Raw genomic sequence first — 27,911 nt, forward strand, 5'->3', positions numbered from 1 at the left:
AATTCAGATACTATACCTGTACTAACAGCCATTGGTGGAAAAGTATCTAAGTACTTGTACATTACAAGTTTCAGTAAAAGTATTATTAAGTTACAGTACACATTTGAGGTAGGCCTACTTGTCCTTTTCCTTAATATTTTCATTTAAAACTCCTTTAAATGTTCTACTCCACTGCTTTTGTTTTACAGATGTATTTATTAGTTACTTTATTAATTTAGAATTTGACACACAATACTTTTATACTTTTCAAATATTATTATTTGGTATAGATTAAACCATTAAACATTATATTAAAGTAACTAAACAGAAAGTTAACAGAAAAAAGTGTTTCGTTTCACAGATCCATGTTATATGTGAAGATTTGCTGATTTTGCTTCAACTCTTTTAAAATATATATTTTTAAATGTCTGCAATGAGTAATTTTACCCCTAATACTTCAAGTACATTTTCCTAATCATACTTAAATACTTTTACTTAAGAACAATTCTCCATGAAGTACTTTACTTAACATTTTGTATTTTTTACAGTGTGGTATTAGTAGGCCTACTTATACTCAAGTAAAGAATCGGAATACTTTTCCCTTCACTGCTAACACAACACTGAAAAGTCGTACATTGACATGTTACTTAAGTAAAAGTCAGTCACTAAGTGAAATTCAAAAAATGTAGTCAAAGTACTTAAAGTAAAAGTAGGATCAAATATAATACAAATTGTAATAAAATGGTCATAAAAACGGCACAGTAGCCAATAGAATATCATAAAAAAGCAATACAGTCCTGCATTCAAATGTTCTATTCATGTTAAAAATGAGAGGAGACATCATCAGCACAAGTTTATTTCTTGTTAAGCTAAATTAAGTTAATGTTTTACTGTGAAGTAGAAGTAAAAAACAAATAAGCAATTTCATTGTAGAGCTTTGGGAGCCTTCTGTAAGTTATGTTGGGCTGTAATGAGTTAGAATATTAACATAATTCATAAAACATTTTAATTGTTATCTAAGCATCATAGAAACAACTAAGTCATGGCAGGTGTCATTTTCAGGACCGAAGTTATTAGGCCCGTTCCAAACAGGAATGTTTGTTGCAATGCACTCGTTATAACAAATCCTAATTTTGTAAGAAATTTGTATTCATTGTAAGCAGAACTTCCTGAATGTTAAAGTAACTACAGTAAATCTGTCAAGTCATTGCGCAGAAGCAGTACGATTGGCACAAAATATGTTACGCTGTGTGGGTCGGTTTTTTGAGATCTACGTTTGTTTTTGTGTTTATTTGATATTGTGGAAAGTAGGAAGAGCAAAGTGGAAGGACATGCAACAAATGACATCAGGTGTCAATGAACTGTTGATGTTGAAGATACATGTTATCCACCTCTGACCACTTAGATTACAAAAAGTTTTAGTAGCAATGCATCAGAACCCCATCATGTTTTATTTGGTAAATATCAGCCATTGAGAATTCCGGTCATTTTTGGTCATATTCATATTTTTTTATTTACACTTCATATAAGATTCACAGGCACTAAAATGTCTGACAGCAAGTTAAGGCATGTTATTCGAATAATTTGTTATTGATATGTAATTTTGGAAAAAGATTTATCTAATTTTGGTTTCCAAAGCAAAGCCAGAATTGTCTCGGTTGTATCACTTTAGGACAATTCTGGCCTGACAACTAGAACAACAATACACAAAGTCAGCAGACTCTTCCCGTTTGTCTAATTCAAACACCTAAAAGCCTCCATATTTTCTGAGATTAAATCACGTGAACGCATTTCAGTCAGTATGTCCGAACATCAGTGTGACCGACCTGTGCAGGTCAGTGACCCCCAGAGGTGTGACACTGGCGCGGCGTGGCTCCCGAGCGGAGCTTCTGATTGGCTGCTGGACTTTAGGTGCTGAAGGTGCTTCCCGGGGGAGAGGAGAGCAGCCCTCACTGCTGCAGACTCCCGCTGAAGTGCAATGCCTCGATTCACCGTACATATCCGAGATGAGTGGCTGGCAGTGCCCTGCAGGGACGCCACCAATACCATCCAGTGGCTTGGACAGGAAGCCCTTAAACGCTACATTAAGAACAAACCGGACAACGGCGGCCTCAAGGACGTAAAGGACGCCCAGTTTGTGGTGCGCAGGTGCCAGGGTCTGGGCCTGCTGGACACCGATGACACTATTGAAGATGTGCTGGAGGATAATGACTTTGTCGAGCTCGGTATGACTTTATGCATGTCAAATGTTAGAACATTTATGAATTACATTTAAGGGACAGTTATGCCAGTTGTTGTGCGTAATTGTGCATGGCCAGTTTTTAAGAAACGAGACATTACATTTAACAATACTGTCGATAAAAGTAAAAATGTGATGTAAAATATTATCCTGTACTTGCAGCTGTCCAAGGAGACACCATGTCCACTGACTTTATCCCGTGTCAGCCTGGAGTATCCCACCTGTATCCTTCCACTGTTTGAGCCATATGTAAGCTCCCTGCTGTGATCTACACTTTGGTCAAACTGGGTTGCTTTAAAACGTTCTTTCTAAATTAACTTGACTGAAGTTGATATTATTAATAGTGGAAACTGTTGTATTTTTCATTAAGTTAAGGCTATATTAAACAGTTTTCTAGGCTAAGTAATTTACACTGTCGTACATAAAGTTGGAATAATTTTGTTTTCAGACACATTCTTCTTTTTTATTCCTATTTACAAAGACAATAATTTTATGAGAAGAGGTACAAAATATTACATTACACCTTTATGGGCAACAATGTATTTTATTAAATAACATAAAGTTCTTGAATTTCTGCAAGAAAAAAATAAACTATAGGGCAAACTTGTATTTGTTGAATGTTATCCTTAATCAAAAATGTGAAATAGCACTGCAGCATACAAAGAATCCGCGGAGGTAAGAGTTGATTTCACAATTTCTCTTGCAGTAGTAACATACTACTACTGATTGCTTCTGTGTAACACGGCTCTCTCTCCCTGTGCAGTTTCTTTCCCTAGATGGCAACAGCCTGACATCGACAGATCTGGTCAATTTAGGAAGAGGACTTTACAAGATAAAGGTAATGATCAACAAATTGTATTTCTTGTCATGACTGGTCAGTGTAATCTTTGACTTAACGTAATCATTCCCTATTTTCAGCTGACTCTGGAGGCCGAAAAAAAAGTGGTGCAATCCAGAGAGCTATTGGACACCATTGTCAAAGAAAACAAGGGTTAAGAACTATTTAGGGATAATATCTGTAATGCATTGGTCCCACTGTTAACCAGCTACTTAAAAAGTTGGCACATTTGATAAATCAATAATCCCATGTATTGAATTCTCTGTATCTCTCTCTATGTTCCTCCAGTTGTCTATGGAATCACAACAGGTTTTGGCAAATTTGCCAGAACAGTCATTCCTGTCAGCAAGCTCAAGTAAAGACAACATTTCGCATTTTCTTTGTCCCCATTAAATCTTCTGTTTGAGAGTGATTGGTTTTAATGTGCTGACGTGTGTTTGTTCCACAGGGAGCTGCAGGAGAACTTGGTGCGGTCACACTCAGCAGGTAAAAAAAGTTAAATTAGTAGTCTAGAATTAAACATTTAAACATTTTCAGAGCTCCAGACAACATTTTTAGCTTTTGTTGCATTTAAATCAGCACCACCAATGATATGGTTTGCTTTTTGTAGGCGTTGGAAACCCTCTAAGCCCAGAGAGGACCCGCATGCTGCTCGCTCTGAGGATCAATGTTCTGGCCAAAGGGTACAGTGGAATATCTCCGGAAACGCTTCATCAAATGATCCAAGCCTTCAACGGTGAGCCTCATTTACCTCGTCTGACCGGTGATATCAGCTTCAGTTAACTGCTGATACCTTCATTAAGGGATCAGTATCTGGGAAGCTGGATGTCATATGCAGAGGTGGAAGAAGTACTCTTGTACTCAAGTAAAAGTAGAAATACCAAAGTGTAGGAATACTCTGTTACAAGTAAAAGTCCTGTATTCAAAATGTTACCCAAGTAGAGGTACTAGTTTTGGCATCTAAATAAACTTAAAGTACCAAAAGTAAAAGTACTCACTATGCAGATTGGCCCATTTCAGAATCATGTGTATTATATGTTTTCATTTTAATCATTGATGCATTCATTTGTTTATCAAGCTTGTAAAGGTGGAACACATAATTACTTTATTTACTGAAGGGTAACATGTGAATTTAATCCAGGTGTAACTAAAGTTTTATTTAAGTGTTGATTGTATTTTTTGTATCATTTATCCATATCTGCAAAGTAACTAAAGTTACAAGGTAAATGTGGTGGAGAAAAAGTACAATATTTACCTCTCAGTTGTGTTGGAGTAGAATTAAAAAGTACCATATATACGTATACTTGAGTAAAGTACAAGTACCTCAGAATTGTTCTTAAGTACAGTACTTGAGTAAATGTACTTCATTATTTTACCCCAATGGTCATATGACTAATCTTATCCCTCCCTCACTCACTCTGCAGCCTCCTGCCTCTCCTTTGTGCCAGAGAAGGGAACAGTGGGTGCGAGTGGAGACCTGGCTCCTCTTTCTCACCTGGCCCTGGGGCTGATGGGAGAGGGGAAAATGTGGTCTCCCAAGAGCGGTTGGGCAGACGCCAAATATGTAAGATTTACCTCTAATACTGACTTCCATGGTTGTACAACAATGACTTGCCACATGCTCCAGGAAATGTGCTTTGTGTTAGTTTCGAGTGACAGGTTGCAAGGTCCAATAGAATAACATGTTTGCTTTTGATGACCCTTGACATTTTACATGTTTTTTCTCCTTTCATCTCTGAGGTCCTAGAGGCCCATGGACTGAAGCCCATATCACTGAAACCTAAAGAGGTAATGTTTAAAACCAGCCGTGCTCTCTCATATTTGATTTGTTTGCACCCAACAGCCTGACCCAGGGTTCACTGGGGACATGTTTTGCCCTCTCTTCAGGGTACAAAGTGTATAAGATTAATATCAGTGTTTATATTTACAGTTATACGAGTGCTCAAAGCATTGCATTCTTCTAGTGGCTTTTAAAGTGTGAAAATGTGCAACTCACTCCCAGTCTTTACCTCCCAGGGTCTTGCTCTGATTAATGGGACCCAGATGATCACGTCTCTGGGGGCCGAGGCTGTGGAGCGAGCCGAGGCCATCGCTCGGCAGGCCGACATCATCGCTGCTCTGACCCTGGAGGTGCTGAAGGGAACCACCAAGGCCTTTGACAGTGGTGAGCAGCATCAAAAAACGAAATGGAAACGTTTACCTTTAAACTTCAAAATGTGATATCTGTTCAATCTCTCCTCAATTTGTGCTCTCATCCTGCAGACATTCATAAGCTGCGGCCCCACCCCGGACAGATCGAGGTGGCCCTGCGCTTCCGCTCGCTGCTGGACTCTGATCATCATCCATCTGAGATTGCAGGTCAGGGGACAGGGCCATATCCTAAAACAGACAAATAACACAACATCCACAGAATTATTTTTATATGCTGGGCAGCAGTGTTGCCTCACATCAATAAATGTGTCGTAAATGCTTACAGAGCCACAATGAGTAAGGTTTGCATGTTAGTCTTCGATATCTCTAGGGTTTCCTCCAAACCAAAACACAAACATCTGTGAAGAATATTTATACCCCTGCACTCGGTTGAGGTACTGCTTTCACTGTGGCTGCCAACAGCTCGTAAATACTTAGTCTGGTTTAAATGCAGAGGGAGGATCTTCCCAGAAGGATTAATAAAGTATTGCTTTTGGTAACATGATGGCTGCTTTGCATTCTTTGATATGTAGTTCTTAATGTGTGTGATTGGTATGTTTTTCCAGAGAGCCACCGGTTCTGTGACAGAGTGCAGGATGCCTACACCATGCGCTGCTGTCCTCAGGTAACCTCAAATCAAGTTGATTTATTCATCCCAAAATCTTACGTCACACTTGTGCTGGATTGTGGTGATGAGCAGAGAAATCAGATCACTGGAATTGAAATAAAACTGTTCTAAAAATGTTGTTTACTTTACTTACCTTACTTACACAGGTCCATGGAATCACCAATGACACAATCAATTTTGTCAAGAACATCATCAATACAGAAATCAACAGCGCCACTGACAACCCTGTATCCTTCCTCATCGTAAAAATGTTAAGACTGTTTCATAAATCTAGACGTGTCACTTTAGTCTCTGCACTGAACAATGTATGTATACATACATACATATATTGGTTCAACCAAACAGTTTTCTGCTCAAAACTGTTTGTTGGCTTTTATTGCAAATCAGATGTGATAAATTTTTCTTAACGGCCATAAAAGATGGTGTTTTCCGAAAGAGGAGAGACCATTTCAGGTGGGAATTTCCATGGCGAATACCCGGCTAAAGTACGAAAGAAGTGATACAATTATTTTTTTGTTATGTTTAGTAGTTTTGTTGTCCTACCTCTCATTGCCTTTTCATTTTATTATTTTAGGCTCTGGACTTTTTAGCCATTGCGGTCCATGAGCTGGCCTCCATCAGTGAGCGCAGGATCGAGAGGTTGTGTAACCCGTCTCTGAGCGAGCTGCCGGCCTTCCTCGTCAACGAGGGAGGACTCAACTCCGGCTTCATGATCGCTCACTGCACCGCTGCTTCCCTGGGTAAGTGTGCACATTTCTTTATTTTTTAAATAAAAGCGCATAAACACAAGTAAAGGAATTAGGTGACAATTATATTTTTGGTAAATAAAATAGATATTGTTGGGGAGTCATTAAATAATATATATGTTGTTGTAAAGTTTGGCAGCATTTGATCATTATATTGATTTGTATTTATGTCCTTTTTTAACTGTCTAGTTTCAGAGAATAAGGTTTTGTGTCATCCATCGTCTGTGGACTCCTTGTCCACCAGCGCAGCCACAGAGGACCACGTGTCCATGGGGGGCTGGGCTGCCAGGAAGGCCCTAAGGGTCGTGGAGCATGTGGAGCAAGGTAACTCATTTTTTAAAATCCAGGTACGATTGGATTATTGTTACTACTAATATTTAAGTAAATAACAGCATTCCAGTTACTTAAAGTGAAAAAAAACGTATTTACTCCAATGCAAGGAATCCATTGGCTGCACTACATGAACATTTCCGATCTATTTTATGTGCTATTCCTTTGCGATTAAAAAAGAAATGGACACATGTTGCTAAACTATTTAAAGTACAAGTTAAAACATGCAATGGGCTTCACAATCTCACACATAGTTTAGTACATTTATGAAAACAATTTTGTATTAAAGTATTTTTAAAGCCCTATTTCTGATCTCATAATCTCATACTATACATACACTCTAATGCTTTCAGTGTGCAGCCTCACTGCAAACACAGGATTGTCACTTATCACGCTCATATAGAGACATCAGACAGCCAGTTTACATTGAATGGAGCTTGAGTTTATAAGAAACAGGGTTGCATCACATGTTGTGTAACATTTCCATTTTTTGTGACAGAAATTATAACCACTACAAATAGGACTTATCTATATACTGTTGGATTGTTTTCAGAATAAAGTGTCCTGACGGGAATAATCTTGACAAGTGAACAAGTAAGAGATATAATTAATATTGTTAAATCTAATGTTTTTTTCTGTGCTCAGTTCTTGCTATAGAGCTGTTGGCAGCCTGTCAGGGTATCGAGTTCCTCCGCCCTCTCCGCACCACCACTCCGCTGGAGAAGGTCTATGAACTTGTGCGCAGTGTGGTCAAGTAAGTCAAACAGATGTGGCCAAGGTACACGACTCTCAGTCCACTGAAACAACGTAAAGGATGGTTAATATTTATCCACTGTTCCACTTCGGACTCTCTCTTCTTCTCTCTCTATTCTGATATTGACAGACCGTGGATGAAGGACAGATTCATGTCTCCGGACATTGAAGCTGCTCACAGACTTCTACTTGACCAGAAGGCAAGTGACATTCAATTGTGTCCCGGCTCCCACCTATGGAAATTAAAGATAGAATTGTAATTTTTTTACATTTTTATATTTTAAACCCAGGTGTGGAATGTGGCCAAACCTTATATCGACAAGTATAACACCGAGGTCATCCCAGAGTCTCGCCCAATCTCTCCGACCGCCTTCTCTCTGGAGCCGCCGGTGTCACCGAGGAAGCGATGTCGTCATGAGTGAAAACATGTCTGATCTTTGCTATTTTTAATAAAAAAATACCCTTTGCATTCCAAAGATTTATTTAAAGATGCAGCATTGTTTTGTCCCTTGTAGACTTAATTCATAAGTAGATTTCTGGCCTTTTTAATCCTTGGTGTTTTAGTCATTTAAGAATTGGTGCTGTTCCTCTGGTAATTTTGGGTGGGTTGAACTTATATAGCTTGAACACCTCTGTGCACTAGAGTTGTATTAATCTAGACTTTTGTTGTCCCTTTAAAATGTGCCTAATTTAGTTTTTACTGCCACATTACTACCTCAGCCATTGTGACCTTTTCGCATCCAAAAAGCCCTTAATGATGTAACACAAACAATACTATGATTAAATATTGTTGTTGTTTCTCTGGTATTATCATATGAAATCTAAAATGATTGTCATCTGTATATTTCCACAATATTCTCCACAGCAATACAACTTTTGAAAGCTGCATTCTTTAATTGTTTGTTTGATTGTGTAATTCTTCTTTTCTGCTAACTATTACTGTTAATATGTCTCTACATTTAAGGTGCTTTTTTGTTTGACAGACACAGATACATTCACTTATTTCTGGCTTGTTTAACAGTATGTTGAGATCACTTTTAGAAGAAACAATGGTGGAATTATTTAAGAAGTAGTTATAATAAAGTTACTGCTATATTTCTGTCGTTAAGATGTTTGGTACCTCCCACCATGATTAAGTAAATGTACTCAAATTCAAAATCTTTACTTGAAGATATACATTTTTTGCTATTTGCACTTTTTTTCTAAAACATTTAAGAGGGAAATTATGTGAATGTATTATCCTCCAATTTACTTACATTACAAAACATTTCTCTGACAGCTAGAATAATTATTTACTTTGCAGATTCAGATGTTATGTACAAAACGTTTTAAAAATACAATAGTCTGTGATAAATGTAACTGTGCAACATATTATTTTTACGTACATTTTGCACTGAACACTTTTGTACTTTTACTTCAGTTACATTTTTAATGGAGGATTTTTTTAAAGGAGGATTTTTACTTGATACAGTATTTGTAACTTTTAATTTGCAAATTAAGAATTATGTCAAATAAATGTCTAAAATAACAAGAAAATTGACATAATTGACCAGTGCCCGAGGCGATGTGTTGGATGTCAATCATACTCAAAGGTAGTCAGTTTACCATCATATATGCAATGGAAAAGAAAGCCTCGCTGCCCCCTTCAGGTGCTGTGAGGAAACACCTGAGGTAGATAAAGAGGTGCATCAAAGAGCTGCAGAAAGCAGCAATGGTCAACAAATTCAAAGGTTACACAAACAATTCATCACAGATAGTAGCACAAGGGGCAGAAGTCTGTTGTTCACAGAAATAGTTCAACCTTAGAATAAAGCCTTTGTCATTGTGTGCTTAGCCTCACTGGAAAAGTCCAGTTGCAATCTCAGCCTTTTCTAGACATTTAACCTGAACGTTTGGTGCTGCTGAATTTAGTTTACTGCAATATTTGACTGAATTTTAGTGGTGTAAGTCAACTAAGAATTTATTTATCGGAGGAGGGCATTATTAATATGTCTGTGGTTGTTCAGAAACATGCATGCATTGATCAATCTAATCAATATACAGTACAACCAATATTAATAATATGATTATAGATTATTATTATATTATTTTAATCAAATGTTGCTTGCCTATATTACAGAATATGACAGCCGCATGCTCGAACTGTATTTTTTCCTATATTTTTCCTAATTCTGTATTTTATATTATCCATAATTAAAAAAGGTTCTGTTAAATCATCACTTCACTTTTAATATAGTAATAATAATAATAATAATAATAATAATAATAATAATACATGGTATTTGTATAGCGCTTTTCCTAATGCTCAAATACGCTTATATGTAGCCTATATATAACTATAATATAGTTATAATAATGCAGTAAACTAAATGATTATAATATAGTCCGTACTATATTATGGTGACAGTGTCATTAATTGTTTGCGTGTGTTGTGTACATTTTGTATTTCTGTGTCTATTAGTCCAGAAACTACGAATAAAACGTTATATGGGGAAAAAATGGGTCTCCTTCGAGCCGGATTTGAACCAGCGACCTAAGGATTTCAGCTGATTGCCTCTACAGTCCTCCGCTCTACCAACTGAGCTATCGAAGGGACGATGTTCAGGGCAAGCGTGATACAAATTTTAAAGAGGACTTAATGTATCAGTGTTAATGTTCGTAGATCTTTTCAACAAAGCTAACAGCTAACTAAAGCGTTCAAATAGACGTAAAAGCCACGCGCTAATGTAATGTAATCTACACTACCGAACGTCCGCTAGCTAGTTAGCTAGATAGCTCCAGCTAGCCAAAGTAACTTAGGCACTACCATTCATTTAGCTTTCAACAAAGATAGTCACTGCGTCGACTGAAACTCTTTGGGAAGAAATACATTGGACGTAAGTAGCTAGCGTTGCAAGCAAACCCTCAAAAATAGCGGTAGTTTTAAAGAAAAATACTGATGGCCTAAAGTTAGTAGCTAACAGATTTAAATGAACGCCCAAGCTAGCTACCTGTTATTTACGTTAGTAGGTTACGTTCTTACGTTTCGTTTCTCACACAGTTTGCTGAGTTGCACACCTTTGACCCATCCTACTTTTTAAACAAATTAAAAAGAAATGAAGCTAAAGATTGGTACGTGACTGGTGCACTTATAAATATGCAGTTTTAATCGTACCTTTGTTGCACTATAAACAGAAACTCACAGGTAAGCGGTGCTTGCTAAAGATCCACCTCAGGAGTATGCCAACGTTTGTACTAGTTCCATGTGTTTAGCCTTAAATTCACACTGGGCTACTTGTTTTGCTCTGAAACAATTAACGATCAATTAACAGGCCTTTTTGCTTACCTGTTAATGCAATACAAACAACAGAGCTTCAATACAGACAATTGTTTGGTATGAATTTAGCTCTTGTGAAACATTGCAACTATATGAATGGATGTATTTTTGTGTATTTGTGCCAATGTTCATTGTGTGCTGGTTTTTACAGTGTTTTTGTCATCCAGCTAACAATAAGAACATTTAAAAATAGGAGGTAGTCTTATTAAAAACTGAAGCTAGGCCAGTAGGCCCAATACCACCAGAGAACTAACTCCCCTTAACAGGTAATTGTCATTGATTATAAGCTTAGATCTCATGTTTAACAACATCATTTGGACGTTTTAGTGACTGTAATCAAACTAAATGACTATAATAAATCAGCCTGGATTGTTTTAAAAGCTGTAGTTACAGAGGTGTGTTCCTGGGGTCAGACATCAGTTTGAAAAGTGGTAACCAGCAGCCACTCTTATCATCACTGCCATCATTTACAGTGCTATAAACAACAGGGAAAAGCAGGCGTAGGCCTACTGTTTTTCAAAATGTTTTTGGAGGATTTTATCTGTGTATATCAGAAACACTGTGTTGTTGTCTATGCATTACTGCTGCAAAGGGGATATTTTAGATGGTTAGCCCTGTGAAGGGAACGTGCATTAAACATTACAGTTACAAGAGTAGATTTCTAATTATAAATAGGAAGGATCTTCAACAAGCTTTGCTACTGCACTTCAAACCTACACAAATTATCCTGTGCATGTCTTAAATTCATATTTTATGTTCATTAAACTCCTTTTGATGACAGTAGTGGAAGATCTAAGAATTATATTTTAGTTGTGATTCTAGTTTTTTACAGTTTTGTCTATTTTTTAGGTTGTACAATCAGAAAATGCAGGACAAGACCAGGAGTCACCGCTCAATACCTAACCCTTCTTTCGCAATTTCAACCACTAGGCGGCAGTATTCCCTTATTTTCTTTCTTGAATCAACACACTTATTGTATGCTATTAGATATTTTTTTAATTGAGAAAAAATCAGCGCGTTTAGGGTTCAGGTCAAACAAATGTATTTACTTTTAAAAATATAGTGTGTCCTTGACTTCAGTACCTTGTGAGGGGGTTTGAGTATCAGGACATTATGGTTTTACCTTGGATTGCATGTGATGTAACCATAGACTGTATATGTAACCTATGGATGTAACGAGTAAATACTAACATGCAAGGGGAAATTCAGTTTTCAAACCTTCTCACACTGCAATTCCTCACATTGTTACATAACAGCACCAAGCAAGGGGCATACCCCTGCAGAATTAGATTTTAGCATTACTTAATAAACCCATTATACATGAACAAGATTGGGGAAGTACAATCTGAGAAGCTATTGGTATCAGTGAGTGACAGAAAAATACCAGTTTTTGAACACTGCTTTACTTTGTGCGAGTATTTGATGTTTATCTTGAGAGGTTAAGTCAATCAACAGACTAAGATTTCCACATTTAAAACATAGCAAAAACCAAATATGATGCATGTTACAGTGCCACCTACTACCTATAGCCCTACAGCTACATGAACATTGAAGCGGTGTGATGCATCAATCATATTTATGTAGTAATATAACAAAGGACCTTTGTGTTTTATGTTAACTCTTACTTTTAATAAATATTTTACCGATTACATCTGTCTTTACTTGTAGTGTTTTTTTCTTCCATTTTGCCACTTTGACCTTGTAAAGGATCTGGATTCTTCCAAAACCATTGGGGAAAGCTCAGGGAAAAGCTCAGGGAGACTCAAACCAAAAAGACAGACAAGGAGTCTGTTGAGTATAAAAGAGATGAGAAAATTCCTATCAGTTAGGTTTATTAAAGGCTTCAAATGATAAATAGCAATACTTGCTGTCAGTCTGCTCTGTGTAAATTAAGATATATTCAGCAGGGTCATGCTAGTGAGGCAGCAGACATTCCTCTCATAACACAGGCAGGCTCGAATCTTCTCCATCCCTTACCGAGATTATCATCCTGTCCGCCCCTGCACTGAGAATCCCCTGGGAGCTACTTAACCTCACCTGCCTGAGGTAAAGTCTGAAGGGTAGATCTTCCAGACACGTTACTATCCATCATAACAGCTTCAACATTAATGTTATCCTCATTCCAGCACCCACAGTCAAATGTTTTACGGCTCTCTTTTTCATTGAAGTGTTTTTAAAGCACTAAATAAAAACTAAATGGCACAGTCGGTGGAAAAGTAAAGAAGATTTTTTTCTCTCAGCAGTTTTAGCTGGGAAAGCCAGAAGACATCTTCATTATTAACAACAGCCAGCAGGTCTTCTATCAGCGTTCCAAGGTCACTCTCTCAGTCAGGTCCTCACGGGCCGTCCCATGTGACCAATAATACTTTTTGTAAGACAGGCGCCTTTCAGTGTTTTTACTATCACCATATACAATAGATCACAGTTTCTGACGGCTGTTCAACATGGGCATTTTTAAATGAGACCTACACAATTATGGTCAATTAAGTAATTAAAACATCAATGTGTCCCATCTACATTCTGCATGCCAATGGAATACACATGCTGCCATGACAACAAATGTGGGATGAAAAAAGTATATCTATCAAATCTAATACACTAATTAGTATTTAGTATAATTTTGTGGAGGTAAGTGTGCAGTAGATTACAATAGTATACTTTTGTATTGATAGGAGCTGTAACTGTTGAGCACTGAGATTATTTTCCTATTCAACATTTCACAAACAACAGGTAAAAGCACACATCTGAAGTAGTCTATATGTTTATGAGGATCATCGTGTTTTCAGGCAGTGAAAAGAGTTTCCTTTTCATAAATACAATACAACTTTCAAGAATTTCCCAAACCGGGACAAATAATTTCCCAAACTGGTATCAATAAAAGTATATCCATCTAATTTATTTATTTATGAAACAACATCTACACAGATACATTTGGACAGAAAATAAATTGTGAAGATACTTATCGTTTTTAGTAATGTAAAACATAGGGTTACTATCAGTATGATGACCATGATACAGGGGAAGCAAGCAAATAGTTAAAAAAAAAAAAAAACATTAAAATGTGATCTTTGATATTAGAAATGTCCACCTGTTTGGCAGTATTTCAGTGCTCACCTGTCAGATACAAACTAATAACGCACACCTGTAGTTTGTACAATGATAACAACCTGACACTCTTCCTCTTGGTCTGTAATACTGTATGTTTTTTTTTTGGGTTGCTTTTATTCATGCCATATGTTAGTGACACAAGTACAGTTCGCCCTCTGTGGGTTTTCCGTTACCACTCTCATAACACTAAAACATAAAAGTGGGGCACATCCCCCTGCCTGTGCTTCGTGAAGGTGAAACTCCCACTCCTCCTTTGTTTCTGTGTCCACTTTAAAACCCAGGCTTGTGCTCAGTCATCTGGTGAGTCTTTCCTGTGCAATAAGCGAGCGTGTCAAAAGGTGACATAAAATATAGAGCATAAACTTCCAGAAGTGTCGGTGGAGGGGGTGAGGGGAATGTGTGTTGAGGCATTTACTCGAGGTAAGTTGTATCAAGAGACTTTCTACTGTAATTGTATAATATAAATACCCAACTGTTGCTGCCAGATAAGTTACATCATGGAAAGGGTTGCATTTTTGGACAAATATTTACATACCGCAGATCCTTTTTCACTTTGGTGTAATTTCAGATGAAACTGTCTGATAAAATGAGGGCGAGCTGAATGTTATGACTAGAAACAAGCAGACAGATAGCAATGATAAACGTCATAGAAATGGAAGCAAAGAGAAATAAATATAGTGACAGAAGGTGTTTGGAGCCCGCTGTTTATTGCCTATAGCCTGTGGGCAAGGCACCTACCATCCTCGCCTCGCCTGCAGCGTGTCTGGCTTTTTGTCTGGCTTTTACAGGAGAGTAGACACATTAGTTACAAGGGTTGAGACGGTTCAGTGAGCTGAAGGTACTGGGTGACATGGCAGCATTGGGAGGGGGGGGATATCCTTTTACAGTCTGGAAATAAAGCAGCACTGGACCCTTGTCAGTCATCTTATTGGGCCATTAGATGTCGAGGCCCCAGCAGCACCACTGAGGTCCAGCAGCAGACTGTAGACAGGCAGGCATAAAGGTAATTTAACATGAGAGTAGTTGTTTCATCCCATGTTTCCATTTGGTATTTAATGATCCCCTCTGACTGTACTGTAATGTTTGGCATTATTCAAATGTTCATACGCCTCGGCTTGTCCAAGCATTGAATATGATTATGGCAATAACTCGTTTTTTTTATTGACAAAGAGAACAGTAATTTCTCCTTAAATGGAATAGTTAAATTACAGTTTGGATAATATGTTTATTATTTTTCTTGCTGAGAATTTGATGTTTAATGTAAATATGAAGCTACAACCAGCAGCCTGTTAGCTTAGCTTAGCAAAAAGACAGGAATTAGCTAGCCTGGTATTGTAAAGTAACAAAATCCACCTTCAAGCTCTTCAAAATCTCACGTATTAGATGCTACATACAGTATCTTACTTGTTTAGTTATACAAAATCTGAAGTGTGAGTACAACACATTGGCGTTTTCTGGGGGGGTTAGGTATAATAATAATAATAAATTATATTTATATAGCGCTTTTCTACAACTCAAAGACGCTTAATATAATGCTAATATGATTATAATATTAGTATAGGCCTTTTTGTTTGCTGGTTGCAGTAACCTCCTGTTTTCTCAGCTGACAGGAATCCTGAAAGTGAGGGTGTGCAACAACAAAAAAGGTTTAGGCACATTTTATAATATTCTATATGTATGGATTAAACAAACAAGTTATAATTGTGTTAATCAGTTAGTTTTAGAGTTGTTTTTTAGTTGATTTTATTACTAATGGACAGCGCAACGTTTTCCCACTGGTATCAGCCTTTGTGCTAAACTAACCTAATCCCATGCTGGCTGTATATCTTCTTATCACTAAAGCGAATAAAGGTATTTCCCAAAATATCCTTCTGTGATTCAGCTCAGTAGAATTCAAGAGGTGAAGCAGTGCAAAATGAAGAACAGCTGGTCTTAAAGAGAGTTAAGGAATTTGTTTGTCATGTGTGTTGCTTTCATCCTGCCAGGGGAATACACCACAGACTGGCTGAGATTAGACATCCTTCCTCTGCAGCATTTTTCACGGTGACTCCTGGGATTTTAGGATCTAAAAACATGCAAGTGATGTACAAAGACCTTTGCCCCGGCGGATCATCTGGAGACAACCAAAATAGCCCATGCAAATCTAAAGACATACAGACGTGAACCCTGTTTGGAACAGAACAGGCCGTCACTGACGGGACTAGCAGTATTCAAGGAATGTCCTGATCCGGGACGCCTCAGGGAGGAGACTGAGGAAGCCCCCCCTTCTCCTACTTTAACATATACACACACATATGAGAAGATGATACATGTGACAGGCCATGTTCACATGTGAGAACAGATTACTCCTGACCTCATGTATTCAGAGGTGATGCATATTCTCAGGGACACCTTTCCCTTTTCATCTTCACTCAGCCTGTCCTGTCTTTAGATGTCTACGCTCTAAAGTTTTTACATGGTATCAAATTGTGGTAAGCCACTGGCAAACTACCTGTTGTATCAAATGACCTTTTCTTTCTTCTTCATACATCTCTTTTGACACAATGAGGTGATGTCACTTTTTGAGTTTAAAAAAAAAATGGTGTGCAACCTGATGATTATTGGGGTCAAGGGTTGTGCGACCCCTCAGGTCTCGGGCTGCTGTCTGTTTGACAGGGCAGGTAAAGCGAGGTTAATGAGTAGCAGTTAGAAATAAGTGAAATGTGGCAGGAATGCATCACAATCACATACTTGTCGGTCAGCACTCAAGAGCCTGGGTGGTTTGTGGAGGCAATCTAAATGTCTCCCTTATTGTTTTAAACCAGTGATTTTCTACTTTAAATATGACAACAACCAACTTTATCATTATGGATTGAGAAAGAATACAAGTTAACAATGTTCTGGTGTTAAAAAGGCTTATTATAAATACATGTATTAGTTTGAGGCTAATTAAAATGATCATTTTGTTGAGGGTGATGACAAAGTGTTTACACATCATTATCATAATCAAAACATCCACTTTAAACTGCATGTATTGTATGCAAAGAAGTCTTTAAAAGTTTGCATATTGCTCCTTTTTTGAATTTGGGGAACCAGTGTGGGCGGGGTCTGGGAGAAGACAAGAGGAGGAAGGCGGTGCTAACCTCTTCATATTCCCAAATGTCAATGAAGTAGCCACAGCAAATTGAACCCTGAAGTGCTTGGGCTGAAATAATTTGAGTGTAATGACTGCAGTTAAATCTAACGAGGCGTTTCAACACCATGAAAGAGAGATGAAAGCTCAATTCTGCTGAGTTTGTTTTACTTCCGTAAGCGTTTGGCAGTAGATATTTATCGAAAAGGAACATGTTGGATTATTAACGACTGGATATCTTTGGATCAAGCTGTTGAGTACGTCTTCTTACACGACAGGTGATTTTGTGTGAAAGTACAACAACCTCTCCAGGATGAGACTGTGGACTTTACTTGTCATTTTCCCGATGTGCGCATCCTCTCCTCTGCCAGCCGGTGAGTTTGAGACTTTACGCACGCACTTTCTGAATGTGTTAAAAACAAGCATTGCCCGTTCTAATCTGGGAAAAGTTGTATCCACGTGCCTAACAGCATCATATGAGCAAGAAAGGGAGTTGAGGAAAGCGCGAACTGAACATCGCAACATATGTTCAACAGTAATTGTCTTTAACCTGACTCAAATGTTACTCTATTGAACGTCTCTTTTCCCCTTACAGAAGTGTCTAAATCAAAAGCTGTGGAGAGCCGCTGCTCCGGCCGAGCCTGTAACCCGCGCATGGGCAGCTTGGCGCAGGGCAGAGTCCTGAGCACCCAGTCGGTGTGCGGCTCCAACTCCTCGGAGCCCTACTGTGCATACAGAGATACTGCCTCCCCCCGGAGCAGGGAGTCATGCTCGCCAGCAAAATGTAGCAAGTGCAACTCCGCCATCCCCGGCCAGGCGCACCCTCCCTCCGCCATGAGCGACTCCTCGTTCCGCTTCCCGGACACCTGGTGGCAGTCTGCAGAGGGGGTGAAGGAGGAGATGCTCCAGCTGGATCTGGAGACGGAATTCCTCCTCACCCATCTCATCCTGGTGTTCCGCTCCCCCCGCCCCGCTGCCATGGTGCTGGAGCGATCCCAAGACCATGGGCACACGTGGAGGGCCCTCAGGTACTTTGCCAGTGACTGCGAGGAGGTGTTTGGCCTGGCAGAGGGGTCGTCAGTAGGGGAGAGTGGAGCAACTTGCACCTCCAAGTATTCAGGAGCATTCCCTTGCACCAGAGGAGAGGTGAGTGCTGCACATTGCATGGATTGGAAAGTGGTGTGACAGTGAGAATGAGAGGGGTATGGCGGGGGGCCATACAAAAATACATACTACTGCTGCACGTAACATAAAAAGTAGAAAGCAATAACAAAAAACATGTTGTTTTACAGAGTAATAGGTACATCACTTCACTGGAAACAAACTATGATGAACTATGTCCTGCCTGCTTAAGTGCTTTTGACAGCTCAGGGGGGAAAAGGAGCTGGAAAATTACACTCCCTCACATCTTTACTTTAAAGTTAGGATGCAAATCTGACCTGTTGGTGGTATTTCCATCCCAAAATCCATCACTTTTTCAAATGCATTATAAAGTAAGAATGCAGAGTTATTTAACAATCGAATAATTTATATAACAGTTCACTGGCAAATTATGTTTAGGGGATGACTTGCAGTAGACAATGGTGTCTGATCCGTTAGATATACTTTGAATGACTGAAATGAATATTGCTTCTACATTTATTTCCAATGTTTGAGTGAATAATCAAAGTGATGTTTATTGCGAGTCCCACTGTTACACATTACATCAGAGAAAAAGCTCTCCACATTCACAAAAAGAAAACTTGATTTATGTTGATTGTTGTTATTTGAAATTAGCAGCATTGTCAAAACAAACTATGATCATATTGCCAGAATTTATTTCCACAAAAGGTTTGTCTACGACAATATACAGAAGAATGACTTCCCAGCCATAATCTTAACTGAATTAAGACTCCATTAATACACTTAGGTCAGGGGCCATTTATAGGTCACCTCTGTGTGAGCAGGATGCGGTCACTCAATACTGGATTGTGAGGTTCTTCCTGATATCTGAAAGTGACCTCACTGAAAATGCTGCCAGAGATTCCCTCAGCACTTCTCAGCAACAACACTCACCATCTGCCTTGCTCTTGTTGTCAATTTATTGCCACATCGATTTACTTTAATCTGATATCACACAGCACTGAACAAACACTAGCTTTATAAACTGACCTCCTCTGATACGTTCTTTTGTTAGGCCCGTTCTTTAAGCCACAAACTCTTTTGATATGCAAGGCTATAAGATAAATTCATCTTTACCTCTAATGCATTTTTGACACTGCTGTACCACCACAGATGGTCTAAAAGCGAGACTCTCACTGGATACTAAAGATTTGTTTTGCTCCAAAGAGCCTCAGACCACGCTGGGAGGTTCTGGTTGAACGTCTGAATGAATGCTGTACTGTGTATGGCTTTGACTGATCTCATAATTGCAGTGTGTTTGCATCAAGTATGTGTCTTGCTACAGTATGTCAGCTCTCTTGTGTAAGCCTTTTTATAATTAGTGTCTCTGTTGCACAACAGACAAAGACATCACAAAATGTTGTGTGAAAATGTAGAGTTTGACATGAAGTAACCCTTCAGACATCGTATACTTAGCTTTAACTCTCTGCTTGCAGTAATGAGCTGAATGATACACATTCAGATTGGTAATTTGCAGTTATTTTAGCTACAGTAAATCTTGTTGTTTACATCTGTAGGTACCACTAACCATATGATGTCATTATACAACATGAGTTTGTGCTATTGCAGAAGTGTGTCTCTTGTGTATAATTCAAACAATGTAGGATGTATACATGGACTAATGGTGGCACTGACTTACTGTTATATGTCACAGTTCAATTTAATAATATAAATTAAGGATAAAAAGCTATTGGTTTTTAATTCTTAAAAACAGTTTTCTTTTCTACTGAAACACAGGACTGCTGAGATTATTTATATTAAACCGGAGGTATTGAGTACATGGTTTGTCCATACTGATGTATTTATACATATCCACATTTGCTTTCTACTTTCGATTTGAATCCTTTAACATTCCTAACTCAATCTTTATTGTGTATCTGACAGTTTTTTCATTCCTGATGTTGCGACAAAGGGGTCATGTGCATATTTTCATAAACAGACGGAGAGGACGTATCTGAAAGATCAAATTCATCTAAACTTAAAAAGATAGAACAAGAACCATTTGTCAATGTTTGGTTTGGAGCGAGCCTGATTTTCTTAGAAGAGCATTTTTTTTTTTATAAGCATGCAAGGCGAACCAGATTGATGCCTGTTTTTTATTATGCAGGCGGAGAAAAAAGAGAAACTGACATACTTTGTGTTTAGTCATGGTCTGTCATGGTCTGTCAGTGTCTCTAAGGTCAGCTGTTTCACATGTTAGAGAGGCTTGAACAAGTGGAGTAAAACAGATTTTGAGTTTTGTCTTTGCTTTAATCCCCAGGTAATCTACAGAGCGCTGTCTCCCTGGGACTCGGTGGACCCGTATGGACCCGCCGCCCAGGACCAGCTCATGATCACCAACCTGCGCGTCCGCCTGCTGCAGCGCCAGCAGTGTCCCTGCCAGGCCAAACACCCTGGAGCCGCCCTCCTCCCCACAGACCACTATGCCATCTATGATTTTATTGTCAAAGGCAGTTGTCTTTGCAATGGACATGCTGACCACTGTGTACCAGCCGAGGGCTACCAACCCACTAAACAGAAGACCAACAACATGGTGAGCGATTGTCAGCTGGATTATTTGAAAATACAGCCAGCAGGTGCACCAAACTCAACCTGCTGGTCTGTTGTTGAAACTTACCGAGATATTTTGCTACCCTGACGTCCGTCGGGGGTTTCATTTTGTCTCCATTTGATTTGTTTATGTGGTGAGATTGCGAGTCCAGGGTTAAGGGTTTTGTTCCCACCACTCCCTTGTTACTCAGCTGTGTGCTGGTATGTGCCACTGAAGCTGGAGGCTGCAGTGAAGCCTGGATATCAGGCCCCGGCTTTACCTACCATTACAGGGATTTAAGGATGTGGAAACCTTAATTATGGTATTCAGGATAATGCTTAAACAACCAAAGTCTCGGTCGAGTTAGTCTCTTTACTGTAAATGGAAAATAGAAGCACTAGTTTAATTCCAACACAGTTTAATGGAGTGTAGACATGTTAACTATAAATGTTGGTATGTTGAAACACTTAAGAAGTATTACGCACATCACATTAGGGGCAAGGCTTCAGGAAATCAGGCTCAATGAAAATAGTAATGCTGACTATAGACACAAAAATGAATCAAAATCAGTCAGATCCATGTCAAGCTTAAATGTTTTTAAAAGCTTATCACAACTATATATTCATTTAGAGGCTGATGAAAGACTCATGATTAACCATCCAACCTGCCCAGAGTAAAAAACACCTCAAAGAATTGACAGTTAAAGAAAAACACATTGAAAACTCTTGAATCCCAAAGAATACAGTAAAATATGAGACGGTGTAAAGTATGTTGCAATACTCTTTAGGCAGTGTCTCTGAAGCACATTAAAAACACTATGTGAATAGTTGGGTGCAGATACAATGAAATAACCATGTTTCTGTGTGTTGTTTTCCTGGCAGGTCCATGGCAAGTGTGTGTGCAGACACAACACGGCCGGGCAGCACTGCGAGCGCTGCGCCCCGCTCTACAATGACCAGCCCTGGCAGGCTGCCAACGGCATCACAGGGACACCGCACGAGTGCCAGAGTGAGTGATGGGGCCGGAGAGTAAAATGCAGAGTAGGAAACACAGCATGTAGACGTATCTCCAAGATGAATTTAGACTCATAAATCAGAGGTTGCCTTTTAGACACTCATGCATAACAGAGCCTCTATCTTTAATGTAAGCCCATGTAAAAGTTATCATTGATATCCGGGGCTTGGAGAGGTCCGCCAAGCAAAGAAAAACATCCATGTGTGTTTAATTAAACATATCCATCTCTTCCTAGAGTGCAAGTGTTACGGCCAGGCCAAGAGCTGTCACTTCAGTCGGGGATTGTGGTTGGCTACAGGACGGCGCAGTGGGGGGGTGTGTGACGACTGCCGCCACAACACAGAGGGCCGGCACTGCCAGAACTGTGCGAAGGGCTTCTTTAGAGACCCCAGCCAACCAAAAACGGCCCCTGACTCCTGCAAAGGTATGGCCCTTAAATCTTTTTCTTCAGAGTGTAGCCTTTTTTCCTCCTTAAAGCATAACTCTTCTGGATGAATGCCAGCAGAGAATTCCAATTAAGAGGGGGAGCCTTTGATATTTTGAGGGCAGTAATGGAGATTTGATTTTTCTTTTGACCCTTCAGATTAAAGCAGATTTATCTCTTGATAAGGGCATTTTCCCCCGGCACCTTTCTGAGTCACTGCCTTCCCAGTGATGAGATCGTAAGATGACTCTATTGCGCTCCTAAGCAGGAATGACGGCGACCGCACTGTCTTGGAATGTGACTGTAATTGCAAACAATGGAGGAATTTCCCATGGACCATGCGAGCACATTTCTCCCATTCTTGCCCTTTCCCCCCACCAGGCATGCCGAAGCATTTTTAAGAACAAACAAGCCGTTTTTGGAAACAGATGAAGCAAGTCTGTAACAAAATCAATCTGTCATCACAAGGGACCATCAGGCGGCAGGCCGGACAGCGTGGAGTGGGAGTGATTTACTGTTTGTTTTTGCTGCAGCTGCTGAAAGCATGTTAAATAGACACTTGCAGCTTGCTGCTTGCAACAGGAGGATTATAAAATACAGTTAACCTGAAGAATGGGTAGATGTAGTTAATCCATAATGGAAAGAATTACCTTTTTTCTTTTTGCCTAAAAATCAATAGATTTACTAAGTTATCTGAATGGGTGTCCTTTATTGGACACATTTTATAGAGTTAGCAAACCGCTAACAATGAGCTGATGTCCAGTTCTACAAACAAAATAAAAGGTTGCTTGGTGTCCGTCACAAAGTATTGTACATTTTTGTGTCGATATTACAACTCTGTTACCATGCATCCCTCTGTTAATGTATAACGAAAATTGTATAACATGCACATAAAAAGAGGATAATGAGAAGGAGAGGGTTTCAATTCAGACTGCCCCCTTATTGCACACCTTTATTACTCCCTGTAACTGCAAGTTTATTTTATTGGTGAAATGTTCTCAACTATCTTCTAAATCCAAAAAAAAAACAGTTGCCATGGGAGTTCACTGTGTACACTCTGAGTGTGTTTGTGCTTTCAAGTAGGCTCATCCTTTACACACATGGAAGCTCGCACAGAGTGCCAGAAAAGGAGACGCATGTTTTGACCCACAAATGAAATGTTAACATGCTATTGTTCTCCTCTGCAGCCTGCTCCTGCCACCCTGTGGGCTCCGTCCTCTCTGGAGGTAGGACTCTGTGTAACCCTAGCAGCGGGGAGTGCACTTGTAAGCCCGGTGTCGGAGGCCCACGCTGTGACAGCTGCATGCTGGGATACTGGGGGCTCCATGAATACGGCTGCCGTCCATGTGACTGCACGGGGGATTGTGACCCCTACACCGGGGACTGCATTCCTGGGTGAGAACCAAGACTTTAATACCATATCCATATGTATTTGTACTTGGATTAATCGATGTATGGTGTAGAGGTGGAGTGCATTCTGGATGTTTAACACTGAGTGGAGCCCTGCCTCTGACTGGTTTTACCTCTGCGGCACAGCTCAGATGTGGAGGTCTTCTATACAGCCACCGGCCACATGGGACACAGCAGCAATAACAGTGAGACGGCACTCTTTAGGGTAGAGGAGCTTTTCTCTGCACTGCACCACTCTGGTGAGTCACAGGTCAAATCACACGTAATGCACAGCATACTCATCAGCCCACCCAGACACAATGCAGCTGCTTTGATCTTCAAATCCATACATTATGATGATCTCATTAATCATGTGTCATTTTTACAGAGAAATGCGAGTGTGTGGAAGTCACCCTGGGCAGCCCTAAACTCTTCTGTGCTGCGGAGTATGACTATGGTATGTGCTATATGACAAAGGAAATAATTAAGAATTTAGACGGGGGAAGGTGGGTGAGACCTTTCAACATATGAGTCTGGTTGTTTAAAACCCCCAAAATGTATCTAAAATAAATGTTTAATTTTATATTTGTATTGTTTAGCATTCAGTGCCACTGTCAGTTCTAAAAAAACAGACGATAACAGAATACCAACCTAGAGGCTTCAAGGTAGCAACATGAAGGTAGCTAAAAAACCAAAATCCCTTTATCTACGTCCACTTCTTGTTTACAGTCTACATTATCTCGTCCTTATTGATCCAATCACAGAAACATTGATTTATATTGGTAGTTGTTTGCAAACTATTCAGGGAACCTTTTATTTAAAGCTAGAAAAATTATGCGTTTCTTCTCAAGGTCAAAATTTGTTGCGTGATCAATGCTGGATCATACAACTCTTATGTTGCAACTCTAGTTCAAATTTTCCTTTGAATCTACCAGACTTACTTCCTTTTTAATGCCTCTTATCTAAAATGTGCAGGCTGTCAAAAATCAGCAGTCTCCACGACCAAAGTAGAAAAATGTCGGCAGCGCTCCTTATGACTAATAAACTGATTTGGAAGTGTACAATTGAGTGAAAATGATATTTCGTACTTGTTAGACTGCCCATTTATTTATTTGTTTTTGTCTTGACAGTCCTGGTGGTGAAGGTAATGTCTGCTCACGATAAAGGCTCCCATGCAGAGGTGGAGGTCAAGGTCAAGAAGGTCTTGTACCAGAACCCTCAGATGAAGCTCCAGAGGGGAACCGTCACGCTCTACCCTGAGTCCTGGACCACCCACGGCTGTACCTGTCCCCTCCTCAACCCAGGTCAGCTGCAGCCACTTCCGATAAAACACTTTTTGCTCAGAATGCAGAAGCTTTGTGCTGAATAGAGGACCTTTGTCTATGCTCATCGAGGGTTTGAACGGGTGCCAACGTCCTTGCATCACTCATTTAGATTGGACAATTACAGTTTAAAGATTAGAGCCACCTCTCCCTTATGAGACTATTTCACATCTAACACTTTCACAATAATCATTTCTGGCAACTATATCCAAGCCATCCACATCAGCAAAGTGTTTAACCGTTTGTTTAAATAGTTTTACAATGTTGTGCCCTCTTTTCGCACAATGTGATTTTTCTCCTGTTCAGTAGGGATGTAACGATATATCGAATATCGTGGTAAATAAATGTCTCAATACTGTCGTGAGACTGACAAAATCTACCGCGATTTAAAAAAAAAAAATCTTTATTTAACCAGATTTAACATTAACATTGAGATCATCGATCTCTTTTTCAAGGGAGACCTGTCCAACATGGCAGCAAGTAGGTTACAACATGAACATAAAACAACAGAGAACACAAAAGGACATCGTATTTACAGGGCTACATGTACATACCTAGAGACATTGACAAGTACCAACAGTATATTTATATCTCGCCCTGTCAATAAGCCTCACTTTCTGGGCAAAAACGGTATTGATTTGAAGTGGTGGAGAGACAATGCACAGTTTTACCCACTGCTGTCCCCCATGGCCAAAGCATATCTCTCTGTCTCAGCAACATCAGTACCAAGCAAGAGAGTTTTTTCCACAGCAGGGTATATTGTAAACGCCCAAACATCCCAGCTTCTACCTGGAAATGTGGACATGAAAAAAAAACTAAAATGAAACTTGATTTATTCTATTGCAGGGTCTGATTATTATATTGTTGACACTTTAAAATACTACTATCCTACTAAAATGCTGTACGAATCAGATTTATTATTTAATAAAGAAAAATAATTTAAGTTAAAAAAAAATTCACATTGTTTTCCCTTTTATTTTTCAATATCGCAATAAATATCGTATCGTGGACTTTTTATCGCGATGTTATCGTACCGTGATGGTATCGTTACATCCCTACTGTTCAGTGTATCTTAGTTAAAGCTCAATAAAGCTCATACTCTGTCTCTCCTCCAGATTCTGAGTATGTAGTGGCTGGTCATGAGGACTGGAAGACGGGCCGACTGATGATCAACACAAAGAGCTTGGTTAAACCGTGGAAAGCAACCCTGGGACGCAAAATCCTCCACATCCTCGGAAAATACTGCGGCCGTCGGTAGAACTGCAGCGGGATGGAGACAGTGAGGATAATCTGCGACATACGGTGTGCAGAATGAACAGAGGGACTGTTCCTATTAGGCATTACTTTGACACTAAATAGAAAGCAAACAAAACCCCATGCCTACTACAGGGGGTTTCACAGTTTCTTCTGTTTCTAAAGGGGAGTTCAAAGCCCCGAGAAACAGCTACAACGCCAAAGTGCCTGTGGTAAATCAGCACATACCTCGACTACAGTCACCTAAGAGTCAAAGAGAACAAAGCAAGCCATAAAGACTTTCACCTTAACAAAGACAATGTGTTTTATTACTGTATTATATTTTTCCAGGTTATTTAATTAACAGTAAGCGTGTTAAAAACTCAATTACTCACTTTATTTCCGGGCCAGTGTTGCTGTCAGAATTGATGAGTCAGTCATGCCCTCCTGTATCAATTCAATTTAGAGCTGTTTACTCTGATATCTTGCAAAGGAGCGGACTGAATTATTTTTGTCGCCTCACTGTTATTGGCGATAAATCATGAATGAAGTCAACACCAGATTGTGTGTGGATGTGCTCGATGTCCTTGGCAGGAGTCTGGGACTGTGCAGGTCAGAACAAGTAAATCCTGGATGAGGGGAGAGGATGGAAAAACATTAAAGGAATCAGGCGGCTTAATCTGAGCCGCTCTGCTCTGGCAAACTTGCCCGACTGCTGTCTGACAAGAGCGACACACACTGCGCTCCACCCTCTCCTGTCTGGAGTACATGCAGCCGGCTAACACTCTGGATTTAGTTTGCCCTCTCAGCAGGTTCGCTTACGAGAGTGTGTGATTGTCAGGTTGCTTCAGTCAGACTTGATTCTGTGAGGATTTTCTCCTCTCCTACTTACCATTTGAGGATTCACTTCAGATGGACTCTCTGAACCCTATCTGAACCAATGTGTGTGTGTGAGAAAGAGAACACACACTCTTTAAGCATTTCTCCTCCTGTGACTTCCTCTGCTCCTAGATCAATGTGTATTAAAAGCCTGGGTATTCATTGACATCACAGTTCATCGGATGCAGAGTCCACAGGCCATTTTTTGAGCCAGGCCCAGTTAAGAATAGGTCGGGTCCGCTGTCTCCAAGGAGAAGGACAAACTCTGTGAGGAGACATGAAGCATTCCTCAAACATGACATCAACGCCCGTGTCCTTGTCCCAAAGACCTTACCAAAATAAGAGAAATGGGCTGGAGATTTCCTTGTAAAGAACAAAGTGGTGATTCAGGGGGCGTGAATGTACTTTGCTGTTATGTGATATTTTTAATGCTCTTCCTGTTTATTATATGTTCTTATTTTTGTCCTCTAAGCTGCATAAATAACACATCAGTGTGCTCATTCTTAATGCTTCTGGGAAAAAGTTTGTTTACTTTCCATGACGACTTACAATTAAGCACAAGACAAGAAAATCTTGAGGTAACTTACTGTAATATTTGTATGAGTACAAGTGGCTGACTGGTGATGTTTCAGTACCGCCCTCCTTTGGTTAAAAGAGAGAAATACACCTCCTACAACATCAGATATAGCTGGTTATGTAATTAAGCATGCTGCACTCTAA

At 39.6% G+C, this 27,911-nt stretch overlaps 2 protein-coding genes across 2 annotated transcripts; both read left to right on the forward strand.

Annotated features, from left to right (window-relative positions):
• The first annotated feature begins 1,828 nt into the window (after positions 1-1,828).
• Positions 1,829-8,798, forward strand: hal (histidine ammonia-lyase). The gene is made up of 20 exons (XM_079685119.1): positions 1,829-2,204; positions 2,381-2,441; positions 2,866-2,893; positions 2,982-3,056; positions 3,137-3,209; positions 3,345-3,411; positions 3,505-3,542; positions 3,667-3,792; positions 4,481-4,620; positions 4,797-4,844; positions 5,073-5,220; positions 5,319-5,414; positions 5,813-5,871; positions 6,021-6,101; positions 6,294-6,359; positions 6,449-6,614; positions 6,810-6,944; positions 7,596-7,704; positions 7,834-7,903; positions 7,994-8,798. Exons 1-20 carry the CDS (start codon positions 1,958-1,960, stop codon positions 8,123-8,125), a joined length of 1,965 nt encoding a protein of 654 aa, XP_079541245.1. The 5' UTR covers positions 1,829-1,957; the 3' UTR covers positions 8,126-8,798.
• A 6,276-nt stretch (positions 8,799-15,074) lies between these two features.
• LOC307039234 (netrin-4-like) lies at positions 15,075-27,698 on the forward strand. The gene is made up of 11 exons (XM_079681100.1): positions 15,075-15,130; positions 16,113-17,613; positions 17,835-18,385; positions 20,661-20,933; positions 21,812-21,938; positions 22,180-22,368; positions 23,556-23,763; positions 23,905-24,017; positions 24,146-24,214; positions 24,888-25,061; positions 26,195-27,698. Exons 2-11 carry the CDS (start codon positions 17,553-17,555, stop codon positions 26,335-26,337), a joined length of 1,908 nt encoding a protein of 635 aa, XP_079537226.1. The 5' UTR covers positions 15,075-15,130; positions 16,113-17,552; the 3' UTR covers positions 26,338-27,698.
• The last annotated feature ends 213 nt before the right edge of the window (positions 27,699-27,911 follow it).

The sequence above is a fragment of the Notothenia rossii genome, assembly GCF_949606895.1.
Source record: "Notothenia rossii genome assembly, chromosome: 5".
Lineage (NCBI taxonomy): Eukaryota > Metazoa > Chordata > Actinopteri > Perciformes > Nototheniidae > Notothenia > Notothenia rossii.